General features: G+C 46.2%; 2 protein-coding genes across 2 annotated transcripts; both read right to left on the reverse strand.

Annotated features, from left to right (window-relative positions):
• Window positions 1-8,030: 8,030 nt before the first annotated feature.
• LOC113879918 (granzyme H-like) lies at window positions 8,031-11,153 on the reverse strand. The gene is made up of 5 exons (XM_027521757.1): window positions 10,976-11,153; window positions 9,793-9,953; window positions 9,130-9,265; window positions 8,671-8,928; window positions 8,031-8,291 (listed from the first exon to the last, which is right to left on the reverse strand). Exons 1-5 carry the CDS (start codon window positions 11,027-11,029, stop codon window positions 8,148-8,150), a joined length of 753 nt encoding a protein of 250 aa, XP_027377558.1. The 5' UTR covers window positions 11,030-11,153; the 3' UTR covers window positions 8,031-8,147.
• A 2,257-nt stretch (window positions 11,154-13,410) lies between these two features.
• LOC113879914 (duodenase-1-like) lies at window positions 13,411-15,556 on the reverse strand. The gene is made up of 5 exons (XM_027521753.1): window positions 15,435-15,556; window positions 15,093-15,240; window positions 14,466-14,601; window positions 14,018-14,275; window positions 13,411-13,682 (listed from the first exon to the last, which is right to left on the reverse strand). Exons 1-5 carry the CDS (start codon window positions 15,484-15,486, stop codon window positions 13,521-13,523), a joined length of 756 nt encoding a protein of 251 aa, XP_027377554.1. The 5' UTR covers window positions 15,487-15,556; the 3' UTR covers window positions 13,411-13,520.
• Between the last annotated feature and the right edge of the window lie 1,144 nt (window positions 15,557-16,700).

The following is a 16,700-nucleotide window of genomic DNA, read 5'->3' on the forward strand; positions in this document are numbered from 1 at the left end:
ATCAAAAGGCATTGGAAAAAGAACAAAGTCCAAAGTCAGGAGAAGGAAGGAAATAATAAAGACCAGAGAGGAAATAAAGCAAATAATGGAAATAAAATCAATGTAACCAAGAGCTGATTTTTTTTAAAGGACAAGCAAAATTAATAAACTTTTAGCCAGACTCACCAAGAAGAAAAGAGAGAGGACCCAAGTAAACAAAATAAGAAATGAAAGAGGAGAAATAACAACTGACATCACAGAGATACAAAAAATCATAAGCAAACACTACAAACAGCCGCTGCTGCTGCCAGGTCGCTTCAGTCGTGTCCAACTCTGTGCGACCCCATAGACGGCAACGCACCAGGTTCCTCTGTCCCTGGGATTCTCTAGGCAAGAACACTGGAGTGGGTCGCCATTTCCTTCTCCAATGCATGAAAGTGAAAAGTGAAAGTGAAGTCGCTCTGTCGTGCCCGACACTTAGCGACCCCATGGACTGCAGCCTACCAGGCTCCTCCATCCATGGGATTTTCCAGGCAAGAGTATTGGAGTGGGTTGCCATTGCCTTCTCCGACAAACAGCTATATGCCAGCAAATTGGTCAACCTAGAAGAAACGGACAAATTTCTAGAAAGATACAACTTGCCAAGACTGAGTCAAGAAGAGATGGATAATTGGAACTGACTGATTACTAGTAGTAACATCAAATTTCTAAATAAAAGCACTTCTAGCAATCAAAAGTCCAAGGCCAGACAATGTCACAAGAGTATTATACCAAACATATAAGAGTTAATACCTATCCTTCTCAAACTATTCCAAAAGTTTAAAGAGGAAGATACACTCCCAAATTCATTGCATGAGGGCATCATTGAAAGTGAAGTGAAAGTGTTAGTTGCTCAGTCATGTCCGACTCTTTGTGACCCCATGGACTGTAGCTTGCCAGGCTCCTTTGTCCATGGAATTCTCCAGGCAAGAATACTGGAATGGGTTGCCATTCCCTTTTCCAGAGGATCTTCCGTACTCAGGGATCGAACCTGGGTCTGCTGCATTGCAGGCAGATTCTTTACTGTATGAGCCACAAGGGAAGCCTGAGAGCACCATTACCCTATTACCAAAACCAGACAAAGGTGCGACCAAAAAAAAAAAAAGAAATTATAGGCCAGTAGCTTTGATGAATATAGATTTGAAAATCCTTAGCAAAATATTAACAAGCCATATCCAACAACATACAAGAAGGATCATATAATGTGACCCAGTTGTTTTATTCCAGGGACACAAGGACAGTTCATCATTCACAAATCAATGGCTGTGATATGCCATGTTATCAAAAGTACAGAAAAATCACATGATCATTTCAATAGATGAGGAAGAATCACTTGACAGAATTCAACATCCACTGATGATAAAAATTCTTAGCAAAGTGGGTGTACAGGGAACATATCTCAACATAATAAAGGTCATTTAGGACAAACTCAGTTGACAATGCCCATTTCTATTTAACATACTATTGGAAGTATCAGCCACAGCATAAGACAAGGGGGAAAAAAAGCATCTAAATTGGAAGTGAAGAAGTAAAACTGCAGATGACAAGATACTTCAGATAGAAACCCTAAAGTCTCCACCCCTAAACTATTAGAATTAATAAATGAATTTGGCATAGTTGCACGATACAAGATTAATACACAGAAATCTGTTGCTTTTCTACACACAAGCAATTAACTATCATAAAGAGAAAATAGAACAATCCTATTTAAAATAGGAAGCAATTTAAATCTATTTAGAATAGATGCAATTCTATTGCATCAAAAAGAATAAAATTAAAGAATAAACTTATCCAAGGAAGTAAAGAAAACTATAAAACATTGATGAAGGAAATTTGAGATGATAAAAAGAAATTGAAAAATATCTGGTGCTCTTAGAGCAGAAGAATTAATATTGTTAAAATGACCTTACTACCCAAAGCAATCTACAGACTTAATGCTATCCTTATCAAAATACCCATGACATTTTCCACAGAACCAGAAAAAATAACCTTAAAATTTACATGGAACCACAAAAGACCCCAAATTGCCAAGGCAATCTTGAGGAAAAAATAGCAAAGTTGGGAGTTACCATCTTCCCTGACTTCAGACTGCTCTACAAAACTACAGTAATCCCAATAGCATGGTGTGGCATGCTTAGTCACTCAGTCGTGTCTGATTCTTTGTGATTCTATGGATGGTAGGCTGCCAGGTTCCTCTGTCCATGGGATTTCCCAGGCAAGAATACTGGAGTGGGTTGCCATTTCCTCCTCCAAGGAATCTTCCTGACCCAGGGATGGAACACAGGTCTCCTGCATCTCCTGAATTGGCAGGTGGATTCTTTACCACTGCACCACCCGGGAAGCATGCTACAGACATATATATCAATGAAACAGGACACAGAGCCCACGCAACTATGGTCCGTTAATCTAGGGGATAAACCCACACACCTATGGTCCATTAATCTATGACAAGAGAGGCAAGACTCCACAATGGAGAAAGACAACCTTTTCAACAAGGATTGCTGGGAAAACTGGACAGCTCCATGTAAAAAAAGCGAGATGAGATACTTCCTCACATCAGATGTAGAAATAAACCCAAAATGGTTTACAGATCCAAATGTAAGAACTGAAACCATAAAACTCGTAGAAGAGAACATGGGCAGAACACTGCCTATTGTAATGATATTTTTTTGGATTTATCTTCTAAAGCAAAAGAAATATAAGCAAAAATAAACAAATGGGACCTAATTAACCATGAAAACTTCTGCATAGCAAATGAAACAAACTAAACAAAAGAAAAGGCAACCTATGAAATGGGAAAAAATATTTGCCAATGATATAATTGACATGGGATTAATATCCAAAATATACAAACAACTCATATCGAAAAAACAACTAACCAAATCAAGAAATGGGCAGAAGACCTGAATAGACATTTTTTTCCCCTAAAGAAGACACACAAATGAATAATTGTCACATGAAAAGATACTCAACATCACTAATTATTACAGAAATGCAAATCAAAATAGCAATAACATATCACCTCATACCTGCAAAAATGGCTATTATAGAAAAGTACACAAATAACAAATGTTGGAGAGGACATGGAGAAAAGGGAACCCTCCTACACCTGTAAGTGGGGATGTAAGCTGGTAGAGCCACTATGGAAAGCAGTATGAAAGTTCCTCAAGAAGATAAAAACAGAACTTCATATGACCCAACAATTCTAATCTTGGGGATATATCCAGAAAAAAACAAAACACTAATTGAAAAGGGACATGTACCCCTGCACAACTTACAATAGCCGATATTTGGAAGAAACCCAAGTGCTGACTAACAGATGATTGGATAAAGAAAATGCGGTGTACCTATACAATGGAATATTACTTGGCCATAAGAAGAATGAAATTCTACCATTTGCAGCAATGTGGATGAAGCTAGAGAATATGAAGATTAGTGAAATAATTTAGAAGAAAAATTCTATATATCACTTATATGAGGACTCTAAAAAATACTGCGAGTGCATGTATATGCAAAGTTGAAACAGACTCACAGATATGAAAAATAAACTAGTGGTTACCAAAGGAGAGAGGGAAGGGGAGAGGCCTTTAGGGGTATGTGACTAAGAGCCACAAACCACTATGTACAAAATAGATATGCAACAAGGATATATTGTACAGCACAGGAAATTATAGCCATTATCTTGTAATAACTTTAAATGGAGTATAATCTGCAAAATACTGAATCATTATGCTATACACCTAAAACAAATAATGTAAATCAACTGCACTTCGATAAAAAGACATACAAATCTAAAAGCAAAAACAAAAATGAAAATGTATCTACTTAAATCTGATTTTTCTATAAAAATAAGCAGAAAAAAATAGAGGGCCGTGATCCTTCTAAACAGCAAACAGGATTAAGTGCTGTGGTAGAGAAGATCTGGCAGTTTAGCAAAACCAGATCATATGACCTACGCTCTGGGGGACGTAGGTGAACTGTACTGCCCATCTCCCTTGAGCACAGGCGTGCCTGTCATTGTTACAGCAAACGGGAGGGGAATGAAATGCTGTGAGCCCCATCCCAAGCTGCAACAACTCCCATGCTTGACCGTCTAGTTTCTCCCCTTTCCAGGGTTTGGCACGGATGAACATGGGGAACTTGAAATCATCTTTAGGGCACCGAGTCTGGGTCCCTTAGCTTTGGGCTGACCATGTAATTTATTGCCCAAACCAGGACACTTGAGAGTGAGAGTGGGCACTGCTCACCAGGAATATTCACTTGGGACTGTTCCTGAGCAAGAGAGAATTCTATTGTGCCAGCCATGAAATGCTAAAATTGATCTGTTAGAATAGTCAGTTAACTAACACATCTGCCAGCTTACTTAACCCTGCCTTTTTCTAACATGAGATTTAAAAAAATACAATAATTTTATGAATGATGCGTTTTAAAATAGTGAATAAATTAAAAGCACAAAGAAGAAAAATGTCAGCCTTAATTGCACCATTTAACTGACTACTGTTAACAGATCTAGTTCCATCCAGGTTTTTTACATGTTTCTTTTTTATAGGTGTGGTTACAATACGTTCAGTTTTGAATCCTATAGTTCATTCAACAAACATTTTCCTCATTTTATTAAAAAAAAACTGTTAGTGAAGATCATTTTATTTTTTTTCAATTTTTAATGCCTTTTATTTTTTTAATTTAAATTTATTTATTTTAATTTGAAGATCATTTTAGAATCTCTTTCGTATTTTTAAAAAGACACTTAAGTTATCTAAATCATACATAAATGTTGTAGAAAAATTAGATAAATGGTTGTGTAGGAAGGAAAAAAGCCTAAAAGGAAAAGGTATGTATAAGCAAAAATTGACTGTAGTATGTACAGCTCTTAATCTGCTTTTGACTTAAATCTAATGACCATTCTTTCATGTAGCTATTGTAATTCTATATCATGACTTTAAAATTTCCACTGTTTCAAGTGATGAAAAATTTTAAAAAGCAAATCCCCATTTAATTCTGGGTTAATTAGTATTAAGATTTGACTTGTGTAACTTTTTTGGGCATCACCTTCTGCACTTTTCCTGGTATAGTTGATGGCTACATCAGATTCTTCTTTTTTTTCTTTTTTCTTTTTTAAGGCTATTTGTGTACAAGGTGTTAAACTTCATTTTCTCAATGTCTATTCTAAATCTCATTAGTATCGTTTGTGTCAATCCTTTCCAATCATATAAGTAAAGATTATTCATATTTCAATTTGCATTAATTAATTAGTGAGCTTTCACTTTCCCCCAAGTGTTTGTTCAGTTTTTAAAAATGATTCTCCTATTAATATTCTTAGCCTAGTTTACTTTCTTCTGTTTTCTCTGCCTAGTTTTTGTTCTTTTGTTTTCTTAGCCTGGTTTTCTAGAGTAGTGGATAATGTGGATAATAACAACTGCATAATATATAATGCAAGCATGCCTTATTTTACCATCTTCCTATTTTGGACATTAATAACTGATTCTAATTTGGGGTCTATTATTAAATAATGGTGTGATGAACATTTATGTGAGTAACCCCCCTATAAACACACACATTTTAGATCTTATGTAGGTTAAAGTCCTAGAAATAAAAATCACTAGATCAAAGAAAGAAATAATGTAAAAATATTTGGAAATCATTTTTAAGAAATATATAGCCTCAAGCAGTTCCGTGATCATGATGCTATAGCATCGTAAGGTAATAGTTTTTCTCCCTAATATATCTCATATTATGTTAAATGATTCCATCAGGTGTAAGGGGGAAGACTAGCTCATCAGGCACTGTCTCTTGAGGGCACACATCCTTGCCTGGGGTGGTGGATATCCTTGACCACTCTGCCTTACTCCCTGGGCTTCTGTGGAGCTCTTCAGGACTGGCTTTCTGGGCTCTCTGCATTCCTTTTGTGTGAAGACATCTCCTAAGAGTGTCATCATCGACTGCGGGGACCCGAAGTTGTCCCCTGGCTTATGCACACCTTACCCCGTTCTTGTTCACCTTCATGCATACGTTCAGCTCTTTGCTCACCTGTGCCCTTGCTGGTACTGTGAGCTCCAGGGTTAGACTTGGCAGATGGACGTAGGGACGGTCTTGTGTGAAAAATAGGGGTTTGTTTGTTTTTCACCTTAGTTTTCAGTATGCTGAATTTTACTTCTCATGTTCATGTGATTTGTTATTCTTTTTAGTGAAGTTCCTTCTCTTTGTTTTGCTTCTTTTTGTTGGTGTGAAGTTTCTTCTCTTCTCAACATTGATCTCACTCGATTCAGTGTTTGCCCAGTTACCATGAATTTGATGTGTTCTATTATCCCCAATTCACTGGTGGTGCTGTTTAAAGGATTCAAGACATCTGGGTCATAATGAACTGTCTTACCGTTTAAATGTGGCATCTCGTAGATTTGCAAACTGAGGTTCATGCTTCCACACGTAAGATAACAAAAGAGGCTGTTCCAGGGGTCTCTTTCCTCCCTCCCCTCCGGACGTGGACTCCATGGAGCACAGACTGGAAACCCCAGGACCTGTGGGTCTCCCAGCCTCTTCCAATTTCACATTGCCCTTCTGGAATCAAACAAGATTATGCATGTGAAACTCTAATGTACAATCCAGCTAAAATACAGAGAAAGTAATTATTTTCAAGACAAGATTTCTTCCAGATTCCAAATACAGGTCTATCTGTGCCAAACTGAACTTCCTTGTGGGAGGAGAGGCGCCACGGAAATTTAAAGGAAATTTCTCACCACCAAACGTTTCCTAATGGCAGAGACAGAGCTTGTTGTGTTCTGGCACAAAGAGAAAGATCAATATTTGATCTACTGATGGATGGCAATGTGGTACTTTCCGGCCCAGCGGCCCTGGATCCCTGTGGCTCACAAGGCTGCCATAACCGGGTTGCCAGCAGGGGGAGTCAGAGGCCCAACGCCAGGCCAGGCTGAAAGGGCTGAGGCCTCTCAGTTCCTCTACAGGCCTTGGTGGTGGTTGAGCCCCTGGGGGATGTTGGGCTGGACCCAGGGCCTGAGGAGGCCCTCCCCAGGTGGGAAGTGGGTCCTGGCTCCTCTGATAAGCAGAAGGTACTGGTTGGGAGGTTAGGTATGGCAGGGACAGTGGCTCAAAACCAGGTGAGTGGGAAGGGAAAGGAGCTGGTGGCTAGGGCACTCGGGTGGAAAACAGGGGCTGGTGTGGGACGATACACAGGGAGCAAGGTTGACTGAGCCCCGTGTTGGGCCTGGGGCAGGGTGTGGAGATGGGACCTGGGTGAGGCTGAGGGCCATCATGGGAACATCGCACCTCCTAAGCTCTAGACAGACCCAGTATGGGATCAGCCTGCCCTCACAGGAGAGGGAGAGGCCCTGGAAACAGGAATCTGAGTGCCCATGGCATGGCCTCCTGACCTGCTAGGTCCCTGGAGTTATTCTCCTTCCTCTGACCTGTTCTTTGCTAAATTGTTGAGGGGTTGGTGACAGTGTTTGGCTTAGAGAAGGTAAGAAATTTCTAACACCCAGAGAGAACCATTTTGGGGAGAGTTTGTCCTTTTTAATGAATTGCCCTTTAGATTCATCCCTGGCAGAAGGCTAAGCACCAAAGAGATTTTCTTGCTTTGGCTAAGCACCAGATCATTTTCTCAATGATTTCTTATTGAGGAATCAATGAGATTCTATACAGACAGCATGGGATTTAGGGAGGAGCAAGGCCTAGGGTGGCTTAGTGGTAAAGAATTTGCCTGCCAAGCAGGAGATGCAAGAGACGAGGATCTGATCCCTGGGTCAGGAAGATCCCCTGAAGAAGGAAATGGCAACCCACTCCAGTGTTTGTGCCTAGAAAATCCCATGGACAGAGAAGCCTGGCAGGCTATAGTCCCTGGGGTCGCAAAGAGTGGGACACGACTTAGTGCCTTAACAGAAGCAGAGGGCTAGGGAGGAAGGAGGAAGTAAAACCCAGAACTGACAGAAGAGGGTGTCCTGGAGCAGTGTGGTTATATATTGAGGTGGTTCCATGAATAAATAGGAATTCAGTCACCATTGCTTTGGAGATCCCATTTATTATGGCCCTGTGATCCCACTGCCAATCCCTGTGGGATTCTTGCTGCTGCCCCAGGACAATGGTCAGTGCAGAGAAAGATCAGTCTCAAGCTGCTGTTAGAGGTGCTTCATTGTTCTCTTTATCCAGGGTAGGAAGTGTGAGACCTGGGTGAAGACTCCTGGAGGTGTCCCATTCTTCTTTCCATAGGAGAAAATACCATGGACCACTTTTTTACACACGAGGGGTCCACCGGAGTCACCCTGTGGGCAGAGAGATAAGGGCTGAGCAGGCCTCTTTGGGGTTCTCTCTTCCCTGCCGTCCAGGCTGGGTGGTCTCAGTCAGGGGCTGTGGGGAAGACCCAGGCCCAGGGAGGCCTGGTCACCTCCTGGTCCTGAGGCTCCAGCCTGACTCTGACTGTTCTTAGCAGCTGGACTCAAGTCTACCTTTCTGTCAATTTTCTCCTGGAAACTCTGGTGATAAGACAGCTGTGGGATGACTGATGCTTCCTGAGCCACTCAGGGAAAAGAAAAGCAAAACATTGGATTCAAGGACCAGGCAGCCGAAATTCTCAGCTGAGGATATGGCCTCTGCCCTACCCACACCTCCCGGGTCTGTGTGCTTAGATGCAGGAAAACTGACCTTGAAGCCGGTTTTCACCTTCCTTGGGTCCCCGACACAAATCTGGGTGGCCCGACTGTAGTTCCTGGGGTTGAGTGATTCACACACCCGATCCTCCTGAACCGTCAGCTCTACCTCCTGCAGGGTGGTGGCTGGAGTGCCCAGGGCCACCTTCCCCCAGCCGGCCAGACTGCACACTTCTCCTGGCTTCACCTGGGCCTTGGCCTTGGGCAGAGTAAGGGGCTTCACAGCTGACGTCTGCTTGGCCTTTCTCTCCAGCTGATGGGAAGAGACAAGAGTCTGGCGCAGCCGGTGGTCCTCTGGCCTGGATGCCAGGATGAGGCTGCATGGACCCATCTCTCACCTATCCCCCTGAGACTGGTCAGGTGGCCAGGATGGGAAGGAATAAAGAGGAAGGAGATCCTGGGAAGGCAATGATATAATTCCAGGAGGGCAGGGCCAGTGGGGAGTTTTCCTTGCCTGCAGTAACATGATGTCGTTGGAGAAGGTCTTAGGATTATAGTCTGGGTGGTGGATGGCTCTTTTCACCTGGATGACCTGCTGGGTCCTCTCCTGCTGTTTGATGTTGTGGGCCCCCAGGGTGACATTGATTGAGCTGCACAGAGACCAGAGCAGAGATGTGGGGATCATGGGGTCACTAGAGATACAGCCCAGAAGCTGTGACAGGCAGCTGACACCAGGGCAGGGCAGCAGCTGAGGGGGAGTTGGGTGACAGATGGTCCTGGGGCTGGTGACTCTGAGCCCTGTGCTTCTCAGGGACATGAGGGCAGGGCTCCAGGAGCTTTCTCAGCAATATTGTGAAGTGACTCTGAGTTTGGGTTTTGGCTCTCACTGCACACTCTCATTCTTCTCTGATGCTTTATTTGGCCATTGTGGGTCAACCCTTCTCAACCCTGTCTCTTGTTCTCACCTCTGACCCACTGACCTCAAACTTTACTTGTCCTGTTTCTCAGCTTTTAATCACCCTAGTCCTGCTCATCAGATGGCTTGTCTGATGAGCTCTTGTGGTCCTGATTTCCAGGATCCTGGGGTGAAGGAGGGGTACCCCTGGGCTCAGCTCCTGGGGAGAGGACGGGTCCCTGTCGAGGCCTGAGGTAGGGTAGGCTGGCTACTGCCCCTCACCTTCCTCTGCAGTGAGCAGCTGTCAGAACAAAGTCTTTTTGTATGAGAACACCGCCACACCTCTTACAACTCTTCTCATCCAGAAACTGAACGAAAGCCATGTAGGGGCGGGAGTGGGGCTTGGCCTCATGGCCCCCAATGATCTCCTCTGAAAGAAAAGGCTGAAAGATGGGGAGATGGGAGAGGCTATGGTTAGAAGGGAGGTTCGGGAAGGTGGCAGTCAAGGTGGGTCGACAGTGCCCAACAGACACTAGGGGAGAGTCCCCCAGGTTCTCACTGCTGTGGGATAACCTTTTCTGAACCCCAAACCTCAGTATTGTTCTCCACATCCTGAGTCACACACACATATGGAGGGGCCCAAGAGTGCCTTCCAGAGGGTGAAGCCCAGAAGATCATGGATGGGACCCCCTGATGAGCCCTCATTCTCATGGAGTCTCCTGGACCCCTCTGAGCCTCTGCTAACATCCTGATTGATGCCGTTTTCTAATAATCCACCTATGAGTTTATGGAGTTGGGTTTTCTAAAATCCTCATGTCCTAGGGCATAACACATCCCAGGATCTCAGTAAACATCTGTTGACTGGACGCCTGAATGGCCTCCAATTAGCTTTTGGCTGAGGTTTGGTGGGGATAGTACTGGTGGGATTTAAGACCACAGGGATGGGGGAGGACATGCCAAAGACACTGGGGCAGAAAATGAACTGCTTAGGGCCTGGGGAAGAGTAACGACACCCAGAGAGCTTTGGGTGCTGCCATCTAGACATTTCTGACCAGTCACACCCTGGGCTCCTCTCCTGGGCAGGAGTGAAGGGCAGGGAAACTGACAAGTTTCTCTGGTTCTTAAGCTGGGTCCACTGAGAACTCCCACGCTGTAGATGGTTTGTCTGAGTTGTCCTTTCCTGGCTGGAGTGAGGAATTTTCCTACTTGTGCTTTGTAGCTTCACATCCTCCAGGAAATGCACAACCCACTTTACCAGTGGTGAGAGAGGGGCTAAGAGCTAAAAAGCTTTTAGTGAAAGCTTGCTTCCTACCACCCATCCTTGCTGAATGTCTGTGCAGCATCGAACTTGTAGTCTCAGTTGGGATGGGAGCTGGTTCAGAAATTGGAGCTGAGCAGAAGGACCAGGACTTCGGGAGGTTTAGTGAGATGGGCTACCCTGTCAGGGATGGGGACGGTCACTCACCTCTCCCAGCCCAGGAGGCAGAAGAAAGGCCATCAGGAGCAGGAGTAGCTGCATCTTCCAGAAGATTTGCCCAGGTCAGAGCTGCTGGGGTTTCTTCCTTCCAGACACAAAGCACAGGGGAAGGAAGCAGGGGAGGCTCGGTGCCCCCACAGACCCCCCAGAGCTGTGCTCCCCCCAGCCGGGTGTGAGCATGTCACGTGTGCCCATGTTCTCTGCTGTGGGGTAGGTGAGAACGACACAGTCACCACCCTTGCACCCCCACCGCTGAGTCACAGAGCAAGAGGAACAGCAAGAAAGTGGAGGCTGTGTTGCAGCCAGGGGAGGAGCTGGATCCCCAGAGGCCCTCAGTGACTGAATCAGAAGGGTCTGCATTCCTCCCCTCTTGGGTCTTCTTTAATTCTTGGGAAAGCATGAAGAATTACCCAAGAGGTGAGGATCAGGGATTCAGCGACTTGGCTCCTGTACTTGGGAAGCTCAGGGGCTGGAGGAGACCTAGAATCTATGGGCAGAGGACACGTGCTCGAGGACTACGGTGTGGGGCTCTGCTTGGGGCCGAGTGTGAGGCAGAGACTGCACTTGCTTTAGGAGCAGAGAGGCCTGGATTCAGCCAAATGGCCCAAACAGCAACCCCATTTCCTATCTTGCCAGGGTTCCAGCCTCACAGTTTTGGAGGATTTAGAATCTCTTGTTTAAATATAAGTATTCTGTAACATAGAGAGCCTTTCTTATCTGAAAATTTTGAATGCAAGTCCTGGACTTGATATTCACTGAACCAGGAAAAAACCATCACCGGGTCCTTCAGCAATGAGGGACATGGTTGGGTTGTGCTGAGGTATCCAGAGCCCCTCAAGCTCACCTGGGGTCTCTCCCACCTGAATCAGGGTGTTTTTGATTCAGGAGGGGCTTCCTCTCCAGATATGCTGGTGACAGGTGAGTGGTGAAGGGGAAACAGATGCCCGTCATCTAATACTTACTCCCCACTAAGTATTCCCTGTCCAGAGCCCAGAGAGCCATATATGTGCTGTCTCTGGGCCAGGCCATCCTAAACATGTGCAGATGACCCCCACACTCTCACCAGTATGAAGACAGAAGAAAGAGGAATGGAAAGGAGGGCATGAGGAGCTCTAAACAACCCAATCCCAAGGGAGTTGAAGCAAGAGCATCTTATGAATAAATAGAAAAATAGTGGAAGGAAATATGCTTAAGCGTTAATGATGATAATTGGGGGTGGTGGAAGTGCACTTCGTTTCCTTTTCTCATCCATATGTTCTGTATTTATCTGTCTTTCTATGATAATGGGCAGAGGAGCCTGGAGGGCAACCGTCCATAGGGTCACAAAGAATCCGACACGACTGAAGTAACTTAGCACACTTGCACGCACCGTGTTGACTATGTTCCATTTATGAGGAATGTATTTTGGTGAATGTGTGTTACTTTCTACCAGAACACATTTTGCAATAGTTGAAGCTCACTCTCCATTCAAATGTTCAGCAAACCACTTCTCTTAAGCCCTCTCTAAACTGCATGTCTTAAAACTAAGGTTGCTCTTCCGAACCTTGCATCAAAACTTCAGCAATTGATTAAAAAAAAAAATACAGGAAGAAATGTACCCAATAACTATAGGCTATAGATACTCTTTGAAACTTTAGGATACCTTGAAACCAATGATTTTTTTTAGAGTGAGTTTCCTTTGGAGATAAATATATTTATGCACAAACACACATGGGAATGATGAAGGTGGGGAACGGCTGGCTCAGCCCAAGGTGGAACAGCCCCCTCAAGGTCACTTGAGGCTGAAGGAGGATGTGCCCTCAGGACACCAGAGGCTGCACAGGGCCCTGGGCTTAGGACTCCAAGACAGGGCTGTGACAGGCACTCAAGCTGGGCCTAGGAATACTGAAGGCCTTCTGAAACTTTCTCAGGCTTCTGAGCTCTGCCTGCTCTGATGCAGGGAGGGAACACTGCATGGGGTGAGCTACACCTTTGTAAACCTCCCCCATTTCTGTTAGGGTGGACCAGTGCCCCCCTCGACCCCAGAGTTTCTCAGGTGGTCCCCTTTCCAAACCTGGATTCTCTTCCGTTGCCCCCTGGACACTGGGATGTGGGGGAGGGAAGTAGGTGTTGACGAGGAGGAGGGCATATGGACGAGACACAAGGGTTGTGGACCTGGGGGTCCTGTGTTCCTGAGGAGGGGTCTCCCTTCTCTGATGGAGTTCACGGGCAGCCTGAGGGGGAGCTGGCACTGGGGACATGGGACTGGAGGAAGATCGCTGTAGGTACAGCAGAAGACTTTATTCTAGAGAATGGAAGGGAGGGGTGAGAGGAGCAGTGTATGTGCTGGAGGGGGAAGCTGCTAACAGAGCAGAAATGTGAACAGATGTTTCCCTGACAGAGAAGGTACCTAACGAATTTGTGAATAACGGAGCAGTCAGTGATTTCTTTTCAAGAGATGAATGTTTATTAAGTTCCAGGCAACCTTCCTCCACACACTTTGACCAATGCTTCCAATCCCAGGGAACATGGAGGGGTCCATCCCGAGGACATGTCACGCTGATCCCTGGCGTTTGTACCGTCTCATTGTTGTCTGGATCCAGGACAGAAAGCTGGAGATTCTGGTGTAGACATTTGGAGGTGTCCCATCATCTCTTCCATAGGACACAATGCCCTGGGCCACACCATTACACACAAGCGGGCCCCCAGAGTCACCCTGTGGGTAGAGAGAGCAAGGGCTGAGCTCACCTTCTTCAGGTCTGGTCTCCCTGCCACCCTGGCGTGGGTGGGCTCAGTTAGAGGTCCTGGCTGATATCAGGGCCTTGTTGGTCCTGAGGTTTCATCCTGGCATTGACAATCCTGCTGCTCCTCCTGCAGGAAACCTCCACCCATTTGTGACTGTGGGGCAGTGTTCACGCCCCAGGGACACAGGACAGTGTCCAGATAGGAGGACAGGCTGGGGACACAGGGGCAGGCTTTGTTCCCACAGCCACCCATCGTCCCAGCTCAGTTGGGCCCAGGGTTTTGCACGGATAACACTGGGGATCTCACCAAGAAAGAACTCTTCCTCTTGCTTGGATCTCCAGCACATATCTGTATGGAGGCATTGTAGTCTTGGAAGCGATCCTTACATTTCTTCTTATTTTGGACTTCAAGATCTACCTCCTGTAGTTTGTCTGTAGAGGGCATATTTACCCCCAGTCGCCCCCAGCCGGCCACACTGCACATCATCCCTGTCTTCACCTTCGCCAAGCTCCTGGGCAGATTGATGGGGCTCACTTTATCCGTAATGTCAGCCTTCCTAGTCAGCTGAAGGTAGAGGAAAAGCATTGTCACCTACTGTTGGCCCACAGAGGCGGCAGGACAGTCATGGGGTTGCCTTCTTCTCAGCATTGGGACCACGGAGGGGTTGTACGGGAGGAGGGTCAGGAATGGGTTCATGGGGGATGCAGAACCCTGGATGGAAGTGTCCCAGAGTCAGTGCAGCCTCGTGTCCCACCTTCAGTAACATGATGTCGTTGGCCAAAGTCTCATCATTATAGTCTGGGTGGGGGATGGGTCTTCTCACTGGGATGACCTGCTGGGTCGTCTCTCGTTGTTTGATGTTGTGGGCCCCCAGGGTGACACTGATTGAGCTGCACAGAGAGCAGAGAGGGAAAGGGAGTCACAGGACAAACGGTCTAGGAGCCGGGAGGAAAGAGCACAGCTTGGGACAGGGCCAAACTTGGGGCGGGGCAGGGGGAGGGTGTGGCGAAATTCTAGGCGGTGGGCCCTGGGGCTGAGCATCCCTAAACTGCTCCCTGGCAGCCTAGGCAGGGTGGCAGTTCCTGTAGTCAGTCCACGGAGGGTGTTCAGTCCTGCTCGAGCTTGACTGTCTCTAAGGAAAACATGAATTTCTCACATTTGCACCATGGGCTCCAGGCCACAACCTTGGCTTCCTTATGTTCCAGGTTTGATCAGTCCCTTCTCTCCATGCGCGACTGGCATTGACCTGTCCCTCTCTCCCCAGTGCTCACCTGTCCTCTGAATAGCTTCCTATGTTACCTGGTGGCACAGGTCTGCAGCTCCTAAGAGGGTTCCCTGGGAGGGCTCCACAGAGGGGTGGGGGCCCGGCACTGCTCCTCACCTTCCCAGGCAGTGAGCTGCTGTCAGCACGAAGTCCTCACGCACGAGGAAACCCCCACAGTTGTGAGATTTCCCTGAAGTCTTGACCTGAAGAAACGCCATGTAGGGACGGGAGTGTGGCTTGGCCTCGTGGCCCCCGATGATTTTCCCTGAAAGAAAGATTCCAGCCTGCCCGCTGTGCTCATGGAGCCAAAGTTTAAACAGGGGAGATGGGATCAAGGTTTCCCTGAGTTCAGAAATTCTCTTAGATGGACCAGGCCCAGGCTGTGCATGAGTGTAGCGTCTGAGCAGGTCTGTTTGTGTGGGGTGGGACTGTGCCTCTGAGGGTGGGACCGGCACTCACCTGCCTCCCTGGTAGGGGACAGAAGGGCCACCAGGAGCAGGAGCAGGACCATCTCTGCAGGAAAGCTGCCCAGATCTGAGCAGCTGCTACTTTCATGTGGCCTTTTAACCAGTGTCTCCGCCTTGTTGTGGCTTTTATCACTTGAGATTTCTCTGAAGCCTCACACCTCTGTCTGATCAGGTCCTGGGGTCTGAGTGGAGTGTGTACTTAGTGGTCACCACAGAAGCACCCATAAGCTCTTGGCTTAGTGCCATCACTCAGCAGAAAACAAGAAAATCACTACAAGTAGAGGTAGTGAGACGTTGTATCAACAAATACCAGGTCTTTGAGCCCCAGCATTCTGGGTCCCATGATGAGAGATTCATGACATAGAATGTCTTCATTTCTGTGGTTCTCTTTCAGCACCAGGGTGATTGTGTTTTGAGGCCTCTTTGTATGAGAAATTTGGAGGTAAGATCTCTCACTTCTGGTGGAGGAGACAAAACTGTAAGGGTAAAACAGGATGGTGAGAACCATGGTGTGGTATATACAGGATGGTGTGTGAGAGTGATGCTGAAGAGAGATTATTCCAGTTCTTAAAGACTGAGTATTTTTTTTCAAAACAGCAACATTGTTTTAGCCATGAATCTGCATTTTGGTCAGGATCCAGTGTGGCTAGCATTCCTCTGCTCCTCTTGGTATCAGGGAGGTTTGAAGCCTGGATGCTGAATTACTGGCTGTCTCGCTCACACATGCCCAGTGGATGGTGCTGGCTGTTCACTGGGCATGTTGGTTTCTCTCCATGAGGTACCTCAAGTCATCTCTGCTTCTGGGATTGTCAGTCTCCCTCACACCTGACATGTTGTTGGTTTTCTCCCAAAGAAGCATCTGCTAAGAAACAAGCCAGGCACAAGCTGGGCTCTTTTAATTACCTCACTTCTGATGTCCTATGACATCTATTCCACCATATCCCTCTGTTTGAGGCAATCAAGAGCTCCCAGCAGATTAAAAAGGAAGGGCGCTAGATTTCGTCTCCCAGCAGGAGTGTTGCAGTCAAGGAAGAAGAGCCTGTGGGATGGGAGTTCCACGTGAAGTGAGAGTGGGTGCCAGGGAGGCAACGCAGAATTCCCACACCACTACCCAGAGAATGGCATTCTGATGTCCCTATACAATTTGCTAACCAAATTGTACTGGCAATGTCCCAATAATGGAAAAGGTGGAGAGAGTCATATAATTGAAAACATCATGGGGCCTAAACACCTTGATCTCAAGTCTCTTCTAAAGCAA

The sequence above is a fragment of the Bos indicus x Bos taurus genome, chromosome 21 (genome assembly GCF_003369695.1).
Source record: "Bos indicus x Bos taurus breed Angus x Brahman F1 hybrid chromosome 21, Bos_hybrid_MaternalHap_v2.0, whole genome shotgun sequence".
In the NCBI taxonomy this organism is placed as follows: domain Eukaryota; kingdom Metazoa; phylum Chordata; class Mammalia; order Artiodactyla; family Bovidae; genus Bos; species Bos indicus x Bos taurus.

Coding starts and splice junctions, on each gene's coding strand:
- LOC113879918 (XM_027521757.1), bottom strand. CDS start 11,029: ATGCAGCTACTCCTGCTCCTGATGGCCTTTCTTCTGCCTCCTGGGCTG. Junction 9,954..10,975: donor TGCCTCCTGGGCTGGGAGAG/GTGAGTGACCGT, acceptor CCCATCTTTCAG/CCTTTTCTTTCAGAGGAGAT. Junction 9,266..9,792: donor GCTGCTCACTGCAGAGGAAG/GTGAGGGGCAGT, acceptor GTCTCTGTGCAG/CTCAATCAATGTCACCCTGG.
- LOC113879914 (XM_027521753.1), bottom strand. CDS start 15,486: ATGGTCCTGCTCCTGCTCCTGGTGGCCCTTCTGTCCCCTACCAGGGAG. Junction 15,241..15,434: donor GTCCCCTACCAGGGAGGCAG/GTGAGTGCCGGT, acceptor TCTTTCTTTCAG/GGAAAATCATCGGGGGCCAC. Junction 14,602..15,092: donor GCAGCTCACTGCCTGGGAAG/GTGAGGAGCAGT, acceptor CTCTCTGTGCAG/CTCAATCAGTGTCACCCTGG.